At 41.3% G+C, this 16,296-nt stretch overlaps 1 protein-coding gene across 8 annotated transcripts in view; it reads left to right on the forward strand.

The window, feature by feature from the left end:
- The first annotated feature begins 1,647 nt into the window (after positions 1–1,647).
- SRPK2 (SRSF protein kinase 2) overlaps positions 1,648–16,296 on the forward strand; it is a 239,373-nt gene continuing 224,724 nt past the window's right edge. For 3 of the 8 annotated variants that reach the window (XM_070369649.1, XM_070369652.1, XM_070369653.1), the window contains exons 1-2: positions 1,648–1,781; positions 2,340–2,394. In XM_070369649.1, the coding sequence (XP_070225750.1) occupies positions 1,655–1,781; positions 2,340–2,394 (182 nt within the window). In that variant the 5' untranslated portion in view covers positions 1,648–1,654. Of the gene's footprint in view, positions 1,782–2,104; positions 2,252–2,339; positions 2,395–16,296 lie in introns of those variants that run through there. The other 5 variants (XM_070369654.1, XM_005901444.3, XM_070369650.1 and 2 more) reach the window with 4 other exon arrangements.

The following is a 16,296-nucleotide window of genomic DNA, read 5'->3' on the forward strand; positions in this document are numbered from 1 at the left end:
TATGATTAGTGATGCTCTTAACATTTGTGTGCAAGGATTTGAATGCCTGTTTTCAATTCTTTTGGATATACAACTAAGAGTGGAACTGCTGATAATTGTATATTTAGGCTTTTGAGGAATTGGGAAACAATTTTCCACAGTGATTGCACCATTTTACATTCCCACCACTAATGTATGAGTATTCCAACATCTCTTTATCCTCACTAACACTTGTTTATCATTACAAAAAAATTATAGTCATGCTTGTAGATTTTGGTTTTGCTTTGCATCTGTCTAATGATGCTGTACATCATTTCATGTTGATGTATCATCTTTTCATGTACCCCTTAGCCATTTGTTAATCTTCTTTGGAGAAATGTCTAAGTCTCTTGCTCATTTTTCACATAGACTACTTTTTAAATACAAAGGAAAAAAATGTATCTTTACCATGGGGTAAAGATTACAATGTAACATCACCATTAATAGTATAGACATTGTATCTCTCTTGATGAAGTATACTGCTGCTGCTGCTAAGTCGCTCCAGTCATGTCCAACTCTGTGCGACCCCATAGACGGAGCCCACCAGGCTCCCCAAAATGAACTTAATATCATCTATTTAGTGTAGATGACAAAATTATTTAACTTGAATCTGATAGGAAGCAGATGAATACAAACTGAACAGCATTCTGCAAACAGTAGAATTCTCCAAAAAAGTGAATGTTATAAAAGCAAAAAACAAAACTAGGGATTATTCTAGACTACAGGAGCTTAAAAGGCATGGCAATTAAATGTAATGCATGATCTTTGATTGTATTCCAGATTGAGAAAAAGGTCCACTAAAAAGGACATTTTGGAGATTTGAATATTGGTGCTGTATGTTACTTATAACGGTAACTAAATTTTCTTGCAGTGATAATGGAATTATGATTACGTCGGAGAGTATCTTTATTCTTAGTAGATACTCATGGAAATATCTAGGGGAAAAGAGTAACAAAGTCTACAAAAAACTCAAATGATTTATCATAAACAACACACCCCCTCCACACAGGGAAAGCAAATCTGGGGAAATGTTCAAAATTGATGAATATGGGTTAATATGGATGTTCACGATGTATTTTTCTCAACTTTTCTGTACTTTTGATATTTTTTAAAATAAAAAATCAAGAAAGTATTGTAAAAAGCTCTTTAAGTTCAAGCAGCGCTGTTCAGGTTGGTTTAAGGATCTCTAAAATACAACTAGCTCCTCTGATGAGTTAAGAATACAGTTGACAGAGTAAATGATCAGGATGAGTATCTTTCAAAAACATTTTGTTCCCAATCAAGTTGATTAGAGTCAGCTAGGCCTAAGTTTGAATCATTGTTGGGTAAACTCTTTAACCTCTTCAGGAGTCAGTTTCCTCTTAGTAAGGAATAACTCATTGGTGGCTTGTGTTAAAATTGTTATACACTTGGCATTTATTGAACTGGACTTTTAATTCCTGTGCAAAAGCTTAATCCTACTTAATCCTACTGTTTGCATCTTCTCCTTCTTTGCACTCAAGCAATCCTGTGGGGTAGGTAAAGATGAGAAATAAAATGACTTTTCCAAGGTCACACAGCTAGTGAAAGACCCAGGTTTCTCAGCTCTTGGTCCTGTGCCCTTTCCACACCCGCCGGAGAGGAGGAAGTGGCGCTCATGGGGATGCAAGGATGTAGAGGAGCAAAGGGGGAGAAGAGGCCGCGTGAGGAAAGGTGGTGTGAGACTCGCGGAGGCGCCGGCCAGGGAAGAGCGCATGGAGAGACGTGTGGCGCGACCAGCCGGGGTGGGTAGGGGAGGCTGTGGTAGGAGGGGGAGGGTCGCGCGGGCCGGGTGCCCGGGAGAGGCAGGAGGCCTGGGCCAGCCGCGGGGGCGCAGAAGACGGAGGCCCGGGCGGCGGGCTGGGGCGGGGGAGGCGTGGGAGGGAGTGGCGGTGGTCGTGTGTGTGGGGTCACTTCCACACAGGTGGGCCAGTCGCGTGGGTGCGGGGCGCGCGGGCGAGACCGGCACGGGGGTCTCGACCCCACCGGGCGAGTGGGGGCGGGGGGGGGCGGGGCCGCCCGGGGGCGGGTTTTTCTGGGCCCCCCGCGGGAGCGGCGGCGGCGGCGGCGCAGGCGCGGTTCCCGCCTCCTCCCGGCCGGCGGAGCGAGTGAAGGCTGCAGCTCGGCTTGGCTCCCGCGTCGCTGCCGCCGGCGCCGCCGCCGCCGCGAAGCCCCGCGCCCCTCTGGCGCCGCGTCGGGATGAGTTCCCGGAAAGGTGAGTGGCCCACGGCGTCCCCTCCTCTCCGCCACGTGGCCCCACAGGCCGGCCTGCCCGACCGTTAATGTGTGTCTTCTTTCCTCAGTGCTGGCCATTCAGGCCCGAAAGCGGAGGCCGAAAAGGGAGAAACATCCGAAAAAGTGAGTCCACATAGCGCTAGTCCCCAGACGCCCGTCCCCGCCCTGTCGGGGGTTGCCTGCGACCGAGCAGGGGAAAGTTGCCCGGATTCCTGGAGCCGGCGGGCGGGCGGGCTGATCCCCCGGGACGCCGGCGCTCGCCTCCTGCGCGCCCCGCGGGCGGCCCGGGGGGAGGGGCGGGAGGGCGGGGAGGGGCGCACGCAAGCCCGCGGCCGGCCGGCGGAACATCCCCGGACCCCAGGCCTCTCCGGCCTCCTGTCGCCGCGGCCGTCAGGGGCGGACGGGCGAGGAGGCGTGGGGCGTGCGCACCCTCCCCTTGCTCTCCTAGCTGGCCGGGGGGTCGCGAGCCTTCCAGGAAGGGGCGCTGGCGTCCGGCGCCGCGTCCGGGCGTGAGGCTGCGGCATTGCTCCCACCTGGGCGCCGGGGTGCTAGAGGAAGAGGAGCCGAGTGTGTGTATGTGTGAGTGTGTGTATGTATGTATATGCATGTTGCTCCTCTTCCTCCTCGGCCCCCGCCTCTCTGCCTTTTTGCTGAAAACCCGAGCTGGTTGTCAAGTGGTTTGCCTCGGGCGTGTTCCTGGCGCGAATTCAGCTCCGAGACCTGTGCGTTTCGGTGCTTGGATTCCCCCCCCCGAAACTTTCTGCCCGGGCCGAGCGTGACTTCGCTGAGCCGCGGCTGCGCCCGGGTCTTGGGCTGCGCGGGGCGGGTGGGCGTGTGCGCAGGCGGTCCCCGAAGCGGCTGCCCAGCCCCTCATTGTGCCGGGAGGAGATGAATAGGGTGGTGATATTTCAAACGTGCCAGCCGCCAGCCACCTCCAGCTTGGCCGCGGACCGGAGTGGGAGCGGCCGGCGCCCGGGAAGCCTTTCCTGGAGAGCTGCTCCGAGACCGCAGAGCGCCGCCGCGTCTCCTTTACCCCCCTAATTTTGAAAAATCTACTAGCGTTCAGAATTTTACTCCTCCTCTTAGATTTGTGGCTTCGCTCTTCCATTTGAGCAAGAAATACTCTATGGTTTATTTGGTATTATAGGGATAGTCCGTGATCATCTTTAAATAAAATCATGAAGCATTTCTCGTTGGTTTGTTTTCTTTGGGGCACTAGCCTGCAGCGTCTTAGACTTTTCCCCTTCTCATACACTTTGGTGCCTGCCTAGCGAATTTCATAACCATTGGTGGCGTCTATGAAAGCTGCGTAAGTCATTACTAATGTGATGTATTATGATATTTACTTGAATGTATGTTCAGGATGTCACAAAATGTTTATCTATATAATAAAGCCTTTCTTAAAAACAAGCACCCCGCCCTCAAGCCTACTACTAGAATGAGGGAAACATATTTATTAAGGGCTTAAATTGATGGGTAAAAATTGAATTCTTAAGATTTTAAATCGCAGTGGATATTCGATAGATTTAGGTACTTTAAAAATGAACGCTATCAATCTTATATTTGAGGTTTCCTTTGGTAAATGATGGAAATTTAGCCCATAAGTAAGGAGAACTGTAGTGTTTTGGCTCTTGAGTTTTGGTCACGACTTTCAAATTTAAGCATTTCTTCCTACATAGCCATTTTGTTCAGAAAAGTTAAAAGGAGTTGGAAAAAAGCGTGCCTTTTGTTTTGGGGATGGCTCTTTGTGTGAGGGTGTGTAGATGAATGTATGTGTATGTAGATCTGTTTGATTGAGGCAGTGTCATTTTTCACTTAATTCTTTGAATCATGGCAGTATTATTTTAAAGGAATCCTTGATATCATTGCTTTATTCATATATTCAACAAGTATTTGTACCACTTTCCTAGAATACATTGGTGGAGCTTTGAGCAAGAAAAGCAAAGTTTATGAAGATTTCTCTCTCCGGGGGCTTCAGAACCGATGACAAGATGATTCCGGATAATGCTGTGAAGATAGAAAGTGAAGATGGGGTGCATTAAGTACAGTGATAGATAACATTTGAAAACTGTGCCAGTCAATTTGCGGCTCCATTTTCATGTATCTATCCCTGGTGGTCATCCTGTGAGGCAGACACTGTAGTTATCACCACTTTACAGATGAAGCAGAGGCATAGCATGAGTAAGCAACATGTCCAGCTATTCAGTTCAGTCTAGGCAGACGGAGACCAGAGCTGACACTCAGTTCTCTGAGGAGGTGGCATTTGAACAGAATTTAGAATAAAGAGAAGATGGGAGTATGGCAAAGGCCCTGGGGAGGAATGGGCTAGGAATGTTGGAGGAACCCAAAGGTCTGAGTGGCTAGAGTGCTACTGGAGAGGATGGTGATTTGGGAGGAGTCGAAATGGGTAGGGCCTGGCCTTGTAGGCCCTTGATAGGCACACAGATAGGAGTGGCAGTATCTGATTCCTATTAAAAAGTATACTGGCTGTTAATGTGGAGAGTGGATTATGAGTGGCGAGAAGAACTACACACTGAGAGCTTGCCTTCCATGGTAATAGGGGAGAACTCTGGTGCCTTGCTTGACTTGAAGTGGTGTGGGGGGAGAAGTGATGGTGGAGGGACTTCCAGGAGACTGGTAGCCTCAGAGGTTTTCCTCATTTTACAGACATCTCCGATAGAGAGTAAGGTCACACAGTTAGCTTAGTTTGAACCAAAATTCGGGTCTCCAGATGCCCAGTGTTTTTGGTTTTTACTTTGTTTTCCAGAGCGGGAGAGGGAGTATAGATCTAATTTTAAACTGTATTAGTATATTGACTGGCACACTTGAATTTTATGACTATATAGGCCTGGCTTGATGCAATATGATCTACTTCTATCATTATCTGCTTGTATGTACAAGTGCCACTTCATTCATTTTAATTCAGTTCAGTTCTGTGAGTTTTTATGACTTGAACCACTTCCTGTAGGCTCCTTTTTTAGGATGCTAGTATTTGTAGTTGTGAGAAATGAGATTAAGATATTTCAACTGAGATTGTTAGCTTGTCAGATTGTCACTGATTTTAGTTTGCTGATTATTAATTGTGCTGCTTTGTGAGTAACAGGCAGCAGGGAAGAGCTACAGTGTCATTCAAGCACAAATCAAACCTTAAGAATTGGCTAAAACACATGTCTTGTGATAGATTTTAGCTTTGGGGCCTGAGCAACTGTATACAGTTTTTTAATTTAAAGAGTAAAAGAATTTTTTTCCTCATGTGCAACTTTTTCTTGAAACATAATTCACATACCATAAAATTCTATTTTTTAAAAATTTAGTTTTTCAAGTATGTAATTGTTTTTTAAAAATATATTTACAAAGTTGTGCAACTGTTATCTAATTCCAGAACATTTATGTCACCTCAAAAAAGAAACCCCGTAGTTGTTGCTTCCCATTCTCCCTTGCCCACAGCAGTCAATAATTTGTTTTCTGTTTCTATAAGCTTAGCTATTCTGGATGTTTCATATAAATAGAATCATCAATATATGATCTTCTGTCTGCTTGCTTTCTCTTAGCATAATATTTCTAAGGTTCATCTATGTTATAGCATGTATTGGTGTTTCATTCCTTTCTATTTCCAAGTAGCATTTTATTGTGTTGTTATACTGTGTTTTGGTTGAACATTTGTGTTTTAAACTTTTTTGGCTAAAATTTTTTTAACACATTTTTTTAAATTAAAACTTTTTATTTTGAAATAGTATGATTTGCAGGAAGTTGCAAAAACAGTACAGAGTTCCCAGTCTTCGCTTTGTCCATCTTTCCCCAGTGGTAATATAGTCTATAACCTAGAACATTGTCAAAACCAGAAAATTGACTTGGACACAGTACTGTTAACTCAGGTAAGGTTTTGCTGGTTTTTACATGCACTGTGTATGTGTGCAGTTCTATCAAGTGTTATCACTCGTGAAATCATCACCACGATTAGAATGTAGAACTGTTTTATCATCACAATGTAACTTCTCTTGTACTTTTTAGTAATCACACTCTCTCTTTAGCCCTAACCCCCCGTAGGCACTGGTCTTCATCACTGTAATTTTGCTACTTTGAGAAAATTGTATAAATGGAATCATATAATCTACAACTTTAAAAATTATTACTATTTTTTAAGTTAATGGAGAAGGCAATGGCACCCCACTCCAGTACTCTTGCCTGGAAAATCCCATGGATGGAGCAGCCTGGTGGGCTGCAGTCCATGGGGTCGCAAAGAGTCAGACATGACTGAGCAACTTCCCTTTCACTTTTCACTTTCATGCATTGGAGAAGGAAATAGCAACCCACTCCAGTGTTCTTGCCTGGAGAATCCCAGGGATGGGGGAGCCTGGTGGGCTGCTGTCTGTGGGGTCGCAGAGGGTCGGACACGACTGAAGCGACTTAGCAGCAGCAGCAGCATGTATTTTGGCTGCACTGTGGGGCATATGGGATCTTAGTTTGCTAACCAGAGATTGAACCTGTGTCCTTGCATTGGAAACATAGAGTCTTAATCACTGGACCACCAGGAAATCTGAGTATGTAACCTTTTGAGATTCACTTTTCTCAGACAGCATAGTGCCCTTTTGTCTCATCTTTGTTGCTGGTGTATTGGTAACTTCTTTCTGTTGCTCTTGCTGAGTAGCATTTCACTGTATGACTGTACCACAGCTTGTTTATCCATTATTCATTCATCTGTTGAAGGACACATGGATAGTTTATAAATCTGCTAAACATTCCTGTACAGGTTTGTAATGTAAACATGTTTTTTCCACTTATGTAGGGTACAGAAGGCAATGGCACCCCACTCCAGTACTCTTGCCTGGAAAATCCCATGGACGGAGGGGCCTGGTAGGCTGCAGTCCATGGGGTTGCTAGGAGTCGGACATGACTGAGCGACTTCACTTTCACTTTTCACTTTCATCCAATGGAGAAGGAAATGGCAACCCACTCCCGTGTTCTTGCCTGGAGAATCCCAGGGACGGGGGAGCCTGGTGGGCTGCTGTCTATGGGGTTGACAAAGTCGGACACGACTGAAGCGACTTAGCAGCAGCAGTAGTGGCAGGGTACCCAAGAATATGATTGCTGGAGGACTTACTTTGCATTTTGACTTTCTAGCAAGTTAGCAACTTGGTCTCTTGGTGTCTGTCTGTCTCTGTCTGTCTCTGTCTGTCTCTGTCTCTCTCTCTGTCTCTCTCTCTCTCTCTCTTCTCCTTTCCCTGATATTTGTGATCTGTGTATATGGTATTGGTGATGGGATTCTGTATCCTTTGGGCTCTTAACTTTCTATTGGCTGGTGGAGCTGGTTGGTTATCTATATTCTTACAGTATGTATGAGTTCTGACTGCCACAGAAAATGGTAGGCATGGGACTGGTGGCATTGGGTCAGTAAATCTCAGGTGAGGCAATTTAGGAATGCTGTCATACAAGTTTATATCTTACTAGGTAAGCCTCAAGTGTACCCTGTGGTATAAACTCAAGCTCACAAGCCTATGACTTTGAAATTCCTCCTATGGAAGGAAATCACTTATTTTTGACTTCTTAACTTTATTATACTGTTGTGTATTTAACAATTATTTTTATATACCAACAAAGCTGTTCAATACAACAAATATATATGAAGCAGATACCTAGTGCTGCAGATACCTAGTGCTTGCCAGTGTGTTGGAAAGAATAAGATAAATCCCTATGCTAAATGGCAAGTAGGGGAGATTACCTGGGCAACAGACCATTGCAGAATGGTGTGATGAGTGCTGTAAGATTTAAGTACAGTGGTGCTTTGATTGTTAAGGTACTTTGATTGTTAGGAAGAGACCTTGTTGGATTTTAACTTTATTGTTATTTTAATGAATAGCTTAATTTTAAATGATAAAATAATATGGTCATGGTAGAAAATTCAGGGAATTCCCTGGCGATCCTGCGGCTAGGACTTGGAGCTTCCATGCAGGGGGCACAGGTTCGATCCCTAGTCAGGAACTTGATCCTGCAAACTGTGTGGCGTGGCTAAAAAGGAAAAAAATGGTATAAAACAGTTTAAAGAAATAGACATCCATTGTAGTTCCACCAGTTATTTTGGTGTGTTATCTTTTTATATGTCCATATTTTTGTCTTTAAATAATTGAATTATATGTGTATATTTGATGCATTATCCTTTTATCTGTGCATATTTTTTCCAGCTTTATTATTATTAAGATATCATTGCCATATAATGTATGTAAGTTTAAGGTGTACAACATGATTTGGTGTATGTATATATTGTGAAATGATTTGTTGTTGTTTAGTTGCTAAGTCCTATATCCGACTCTTGGTGACTCTATGGCCTGTAGCCTGCCAGACTCCTCTGTCCATGGGATTTCTCAGGCAAGAATATTGCAGTGGGTTGCCATTTCCTTCTCCAGGGAATCTTCCCGACCCAGAGATTGAACCCTTGTTTCCTTCATTGGCAGGCAGATTCTTTTCTGCTGAGCCACCAGGGAAACCTCTGTGAAATGATTACCACATTAAGATTAGTTAATACCTCCTCCATGCTCTCATATAATTACTTTTTTCTTCTGTGGTGATAACATTTAAGCTCCTTGCTCTTGACTTTCAAGTATATAATGCAGTACAGTTGATTATAGTTTGCTTATGCATATTTTTATTTTTTCAAAATTGAGCTATAGCATATATACATTCATGTGTGTATAGAAATGTAGTAAAGAGCTCTAATCTTCAGTGTATAGCTTGATGATTTTTACATTCATTTATATCTTTGTCACCAGCACTCAGATCAGAATGCAGACCCTTCCAGTACTCTGTGTGTGCTCAGTCTTGCAGTGGTGTCTGACTCTTTGTAACACCCTGTGTAGCCTGCCAGACTTCTCTGTCCTTGGAATTTTCCAGGCAAGAATATAGAAGTGGGTTCCATTTCCTACTCCAGGGGATCTTCAAGATCCAGGGATCGAGCCCACTATATGGTTCCTCAGACCTCTCCCCAGTTTATACCCTGCTGCCCAGAGGTAACCACTTCGTTGGTATGTGTCATTATTGGTTAGTTTTGCCTGTTCTTGAACTTCTTATAAGTGGAATATATGGTATATACTTCAGGTTCTAGCTGCTTTCATGCAACATTGTTTCTGTGGGATTTGTCTGTATTGTTGCAAGTACCAGTTGTACCCTTAGTCTGTTGTTACTACTTTCTGATATTCCATTGAATGAATATACCACCATAATTTTTTTTCCTTCAGTTTGTAGTCATTATTAATAAAGCAGCTACAAGTATTCTTGTACACGTCCCTTTGTGGACGTTTGCAGTTGTTTCTCTTGGGGATATGTTCTAGCAGTGGGATTGCTAGGTTATAGAAGAGGTGTATGCTTAGTAGTACTTGCAAAGATATTTTCCCCAACTTCATGAAATAGTTCTGATTGAACTGCATTACATTCCCACCCACAATGTATGCAGTTTCAGTTGTTCCACGTCTTTGTAATATTTGATCGTGTCCTTTTTAATTTTAGCTATTCTGGGTGTGTACTGATGTCTCATTGAGGTTTTAACTTGTATTTGCCTGAGTGATGCTTTTGAACATCTTTTTGTATGTTTATTGGTCATTTGAATTTTCTGTTTTGTGAAGTGCCTGTTTGGTCTTTTGCCCATTAAAAAAAAATGGAATGTAAGCCTTATTTCTTACAGAAAATTATGAATTTTGTTGAGATCGGATTTACATACCATATAGTTCATCTGTTTAAAGTGTACAGTTCAGTAGTTTTTAGTAGATTTACAGAGAGTTGTATTAAACTGGATCTTGAAGAGCCAATAGAAATTTGCCAAGTAAATAGGAGGGGGCAGAGTGAGGGTCTTCCAAGCAGAAGCTTCGTTGCAGTTGATGTTAACATGTCGAGGTGTAAGTGGCATGCTTGAATTCCTGAAATACCAAGCAGGGAGGTAAGACTGGGGTGCAGGTGTGGTGAGTGCTGAGTGGGGTTCATTGCTGACGGTGCAGATTGAGATGTTCTAGAAAGCTGTGTTCTACTCTAGCTGCTGTGTGGAGAATGGCTTAGAGGCAAGAGATCCATTAGGGGGCCATTGCAGGAGGCTTCAGGAGACTGGTAGGTATTCAGGGAGTAGAATTCACTGGATTTAATGTCTAATGTTAGAGGAGAGAGAGAGGAGACTGGAATGAACCCCAGGTTTCTGAATTAGCTAATTTGTGGATGATATTGCCATTCCTCAAGATAGAGAACGTGCAGCAGTTTTGGAAAAAGCTAATGATGGCTTTTGTTAGGCAGTTAGAGGTGTCTGGTTCACTTCCAGTTAGAGGTATTGGTCAGTGTTGACTGCTAGAGCACTGGGAGAGCTCCGGTTAGAAATGGTAACTGGAGTTGTTGGTGGCAGCTGGCTGAAGGTGTTGAATGTGTAGAAAAGAAAGCCATAGGTAGGGTAAAGGAGGAGGCAGAAGGATAGGAGAGCCAGGAGAAAGCTGATTCAGTTACCAAGGACATTTCAAGAAGGGAGTGGTCAGTAGAGCACAATCTGTGAGGGGCAAAAAAAATTCAAGTGAGATGAACCCTAGTGTTGGCCTTTTGACTTTGGCAAGTAGGAAATTGTTAGAGCCCACAGCTGGAGCAGTCTCAGCACAGTGCATTTGGACACAGTGACCTGTAGCCCCATGAGTGAATGAGATGACAGGGTAATCTTTTTTTTTTTTTTCTTTTTAAAGATTACTAGTTAAATAAGCTTTCTTTGTGTCGAGGAGAAAAGGTAAAGAGAAAGTGGTCCTTGAGAAGTGTTTTTTCCCCCCTGCCAAATGTAAGCAAATGACTAGGAGCTAGTAGAAAATACTAACGAGGTATTTGGAGCAGAAGCCTTGAGTTGACAGGAGGGGATGGGATTAGAGCACAGGTCTGTTTTGTACAGAAGGAGGCTATCTTCTTCCTCTGAGAAGAGGAAGGCTGTAAGCTGCCTATTTTAAAAGCATGCTCCTTAAAAAAAAAATAAAAGCATACTCCTAGACTTTGTTGGAATCTTACGTGGTGCATGATGCAGGCACCATGCCATATTGTCTTTGGAAAATCCAAATAGAGAAGACCTCTGGCCCTAAGGTTGTGTACTCGTGGTAAATGTTCAGTAAAGTTTGGCTGCAGTTATTAGGATTTGGTTATCGGTGTCTTTTTTTTCAAAATGATTTGTCTCGTCATCCCAACTCTTTTGCAGCTCTCCATATATGAGTATTAAGGTGTTGACTTCTCTGTTCCTGCTTTAGTTCCCTATTGTTCTAATTACTGTAGTTCTGAGTACTTTTTAGGCTTTTGTAGGGCAAGGGCTCTCCCACATATCCCATATACACTTTGTCATTCTTGGTTTCAGAATTTTTTTGGCTGTTCTTGCATATTATTAAGATTATATTTCTAAGTTCCTCCTCCAGTTTATTTTTGCTGTTTAGTTTAAAATAATACTGAGTTCACTACCAGGGCCTGGGTTCCATCCCTGGTTGGGGAACTAAGATCCCTTATGGCAGAGCCAAAAAAAAAGAAGAAAAAGAAGACAAAAATGACTCACGTTGTCACCATTTAGCAGGATACTCACACATGAAAAATTGTTAATATTTTGGTATTTTTCTTTCTAGTTTTCTTTTAATCCTTGTTTCTTTTTTGTGTTATCTCATATATGATTTTGTATCCTGTCACTGCTGTTTTGTCATTAATGTTTTTAATATTCTTTATTTTCTCATGATCAATTATTAATGACAGTACTTAACTGCTTAATTTGTTTGAATATTTGTTGCTAGAAAATGTTTACTGTCAGGCATTATAATATTTCAGTGAACATCTTTGCATTTCAGATTTTCTTAGATTATATGGAATCTTAGAAATGGAAATATTAACTGAAAGATAGTGAACCTTTTTAAGACTCTTAATTTTGGAACATTCTTAAGAGTCACCAGGGCTGGAACTAGCTAATTATAGGATGTGAAGAGGAAAGCAATAAAAGAACAATGACAAAATTTGACTGAAGATGTTATACCTAATGAGGATTAAGAAGGTTGGGAGTTGTCTGGAGATGGGCAAGAGATTTCGTTTTTGGCACACTGTATTTGAAGTGACATCTATCCAAAGGGAAGTGCATTATGGGGGGTTGGTATACGGGTGGGAAGCTGGGACTTAGAATATACCTTTGAGGACAGTTGGGACAACAAGATCAGCTTACTGAAGAGAAGGGAATGGAGAGAAGAGGGCTGGAGCCTGAAACTTGGAGAATGCCACTGGACAAAATAAGACAAAGGAAGCTAAAGATCAGTTTAAAGAGGATAAATAAATGGGAGAAGGAAGTTTAAGGAAACCGAGATTTGAGAAGAGTTCATTACATTTGTTAATTTAGTTCATCATTGATGGCCTTTATATTTCAGAGGTGAGTATTTCTTCCTCCTGCCTCCATCTCTCCCTCCTTCCTTCTCTTCCTTTCTTACCTATCATTTTCTCATCGTCTGGCCCAGGTAGATAAAGTATTTTTTGTGTTGATGACTAAGGATTAAGAAATTTTTTTCTAGCTCTGTTTGTATCAAAGGTCTAATAGACCCCTAGATTTTTATTACCAAATCTTATATTCTCTCTCTTTTTTTTTTAAGTCATTACCTGGAGTTGCCAGGTTTTTAAGCTTGTACCCTGCCTTGATTCCAGGAGCACTGTCAGCCAAGGATAAAGGTAGCACAGCCTAATCTAGACTCCTGGTTTGTGTGGATAGCTATTAGCCATTTTTTTTCTTTCTTTCCTTTGTTTTGGTGTGGGTGCTCAATTTTGTTGTGTATGTCTCCAAGGGAACATTTCAGATTGTTTGTATTACAAAATTCTTCATGTACCTGACTATAAGACAGCTTTGGTTATAAGTCCCCTAATTCCCCAATGAGAAATTTTAAATTTTATACAACTTGGAAATAAAAATTTTATAGATATAGATGGAGTAGTTAAATGTTCACTTATGATATTTAATCTCTTAATTACAAATACATTTAAATTCACACATTATATTGGGTTGGCCAAAAAGTTCATTTGGATTTTTCTGAAACATCTTCCCCAATACATTAGTTTAGAAGTACCTCATGTTTCATGAAGTAGTTTTATTCAGACATTCACATTTGTAACATCAGTGACTTATCATTAGAAATGGTTTTTCACTCACCACACAAAAAATGGAAATATATGTAGTGATGGCTGTGTTAATTAACTTGATTGTGGTAATCATTTCACAAAGATATGTATGTTGAATTATGTTGTACACTTTGAATATATACAATTTGATCAGTTATGTACCTCAGTAAAGCTGAAAAAAGTTATCAAAATTGTGAAACTGCAGAAGCTGAGTACTTGGTTATGGAGATTCACTACTGTCTTTATTTTTCTGTTTATAAAAATAAATTTAAAAAAAATTTTTTTGAAAAGTGCTTTTTGAATCAGTTTTTTCCAGAACACATGATACATATTTTTAAAAACTTTCCCCCTAGTTTTATTGAGAAATAATTGACATAAATTTTTGTGTAACTCTAAGGTGTACAGCAGAACAGTTTGATATACATAATTGAGTAAATGATTACCACAGTAGATTTAATTAACTTCCATCATGTCATATAGATAAAATAAAGAGAAAGAAAAAAAAAATTCTCTTTAAAGAGAAAGGAAAAATATTCTCTTTGTGATGAGAGCTCTTAGGATCGCTCTCCACAGCTTTGCTGTATGCCATATAGTCACATGTGCACATGATTAACTAGTCGTCATGTTGTACATTACTTCTCTGTACTTATTTATCTTATAACTGGAAGTTGGTACCTTTGACATCTTCCAGTTCACTCTCTCCCCATCCCTTGCCTCACAAATCTGATTTCTTTAAAAACTTTATTTCCTAGAACAATTAAAATTTATAGAAAAGCTGTGAAAGGTAGTACAGAGAGAGCACGTGGTATTTATGTCAGTCCAAACTGAGATGTATCATCCTTGAATCCATAGATGATACTATCACTGGATATTTTATCCAAGTGTAACGAACTTTTTGCAAAACTCTGAGGCTTTTTGTTTTTCCTTCATTTATTGTTTGGAATTGCATTTGTTACCATTTAACGATTGACTTACTTTTCCAAAAAATTTTTTAAAAGATTTGTGTATGGCAAAGTCATGTCCGACTCTTTGCCACCCCATGGACTGCAGCACAGGACCAGGCTTCCCTATCCCTCCCTATCTCCCAGAGTTTGCTCAAACTCATGTCCATTGAATTGGTGTTGCCTTCCAACCATTTCATCCTCTGTTACTCTTTTCTTCTGATGCCCTCAATCTTTCCCAGCATCAAAGTCTTTTCCAGTGAGTTGGCTCTTTGCATCAGGTGGCCAGAGTATTGGAGCTTCAGCTTCACCATCAGTCCTTCCAATGAATATTCAGGGTAGATTTCCTTTAGGTTTGACTGGTTTGATCTCTTTGCTGTCCAAGGGACTCACGGTAGTCTTCTCTAGCACCACAGTTCAAAAGCATCAGTTTTTCGGCACTCAGTCTTCTTTATGGTCCAGCTCTCACATCTGTACATGACTACTGTAAAAATAACAGCTTTGATTATATGGACTTTGTCAGCAAAGTGATATCTCTGCTTTTTAATATGCTGTCTAGGTTTGTCATAGCGTTTCTTCCATGGAGCAAGCATGTTTTAATTTCATGGCTACAGTCACTGCAGTGATTTTGGAGCCCAAGAAAATAAAGTCTGTCACTCTTGGCGTTTTTTCCCCCCATCTATTTGCCATGGACCAGATGCCATGATCTTAGTTTTTTGAATGTTGAGTTTTAAGCCAACTTTTCCAGTCTCCTCTTTCACCCTCATAAGAGGCTCTTTAGTTCCTACCTCACTCACTTTCTGCCATTAGAGTGGTATTATCAGCACATCTGAGTTTGTTGATATTTCTCCCAGCAATCTTGATTCCAGCTTGTGCTTCATCTAGCCTGACATTTTGCATGATGTACTACTCTGCATAGAAATTAAATAAGCAGGGTGACAGTATACTGCCTTGACCTACTCCTTTCTCAATTTTGAACCAGTTCCATGTCTGTTTCTGTTAATTCTTGACCTGCATACAGTTTTCTCAGGAGGTAGGTAAGATGGTCTGGTATTCCCAACTCTTTAAGAATTTCCCACAGTTTGTAGTGATTCACAAGGTCAAAGGCTTTAGCGTAGTCAATGAAGCAGAAGTAGGTATTTTTCTGGAATTCTCTTGCTTTTTCTGTGATCCAAAGGATGTTGGCAATTTGATCTCTGGTTCCTCTGCCTTTCCAAATCCAGCTCATACATCTAGGAGTTCTCAGTTTGTGTACTGCTGAAGCCTAGCTTGAAGGATTTTTATAATTCCAAAAATATGTTGGAATTATTTGCCTGTTTTTAAATTGATTTTATTGGGTTGATGTCTCTAAGTCTCCCAAATTAGTATTGATTAAAGTGATTTCAGACAGTTCCCCAGTTGGTCATCAGTAAAGTGTGTTTTGTCCCTTCCCTCTCTTCTCGGTCTGACCAAGACTCATCTGAGTCAGGCTTCTCTAGGAATGATCATTATGTCACCCTCTGCCATCAAACCTAGCATTCCTATAATCCTGATTGTTCATTTCCTCTGGAAGATTCTTTTTTTTTTTTTTTTTTTGCCTTATTATGTTAAAAATAAGATACTTGAGAGCAGTCTATCTCTTTAAAGACTTTATAAGGACTAGAATCTAAGGCAACTACCTCTTTTTTTGAGGGATAATTTTTGTGAAAAGACCATGGTTTATACTTGGGCTTATATGATACTTTATGCCGAGTCCTTAGCCTTACTGGATAAATCCTACAAAATGTAGTTTTGTTCCTGATACTTGAATTCAGTTCAAAATTAATTGACCTATCAATTCCAGAGTGTGTGTTTTCCAGCTATTTTTTGGATATATTCTTAATGTAAATATTTTTAAGCTTTATAATTCTCAAGTTAGGGTCTTAGAATGTAGATCCTAAAAGGATAGGGACAAGAGGGACTATCTGTATGAGATTGTTGA

This window comes from Bos mutus, chromosome 4 (genome assembly GCF_027580195.1).
Source record: "Bos mutus isolate GX-2022 chromosome 4, NWIPB_WYAK_1.1, whole genome shotgun sequence".
Lineage (NCBI taxonomy): Eukaryota > Metazoa > Chordata > Mammalia > Artiodactyla > Bovidae > Bos > Bos mutus.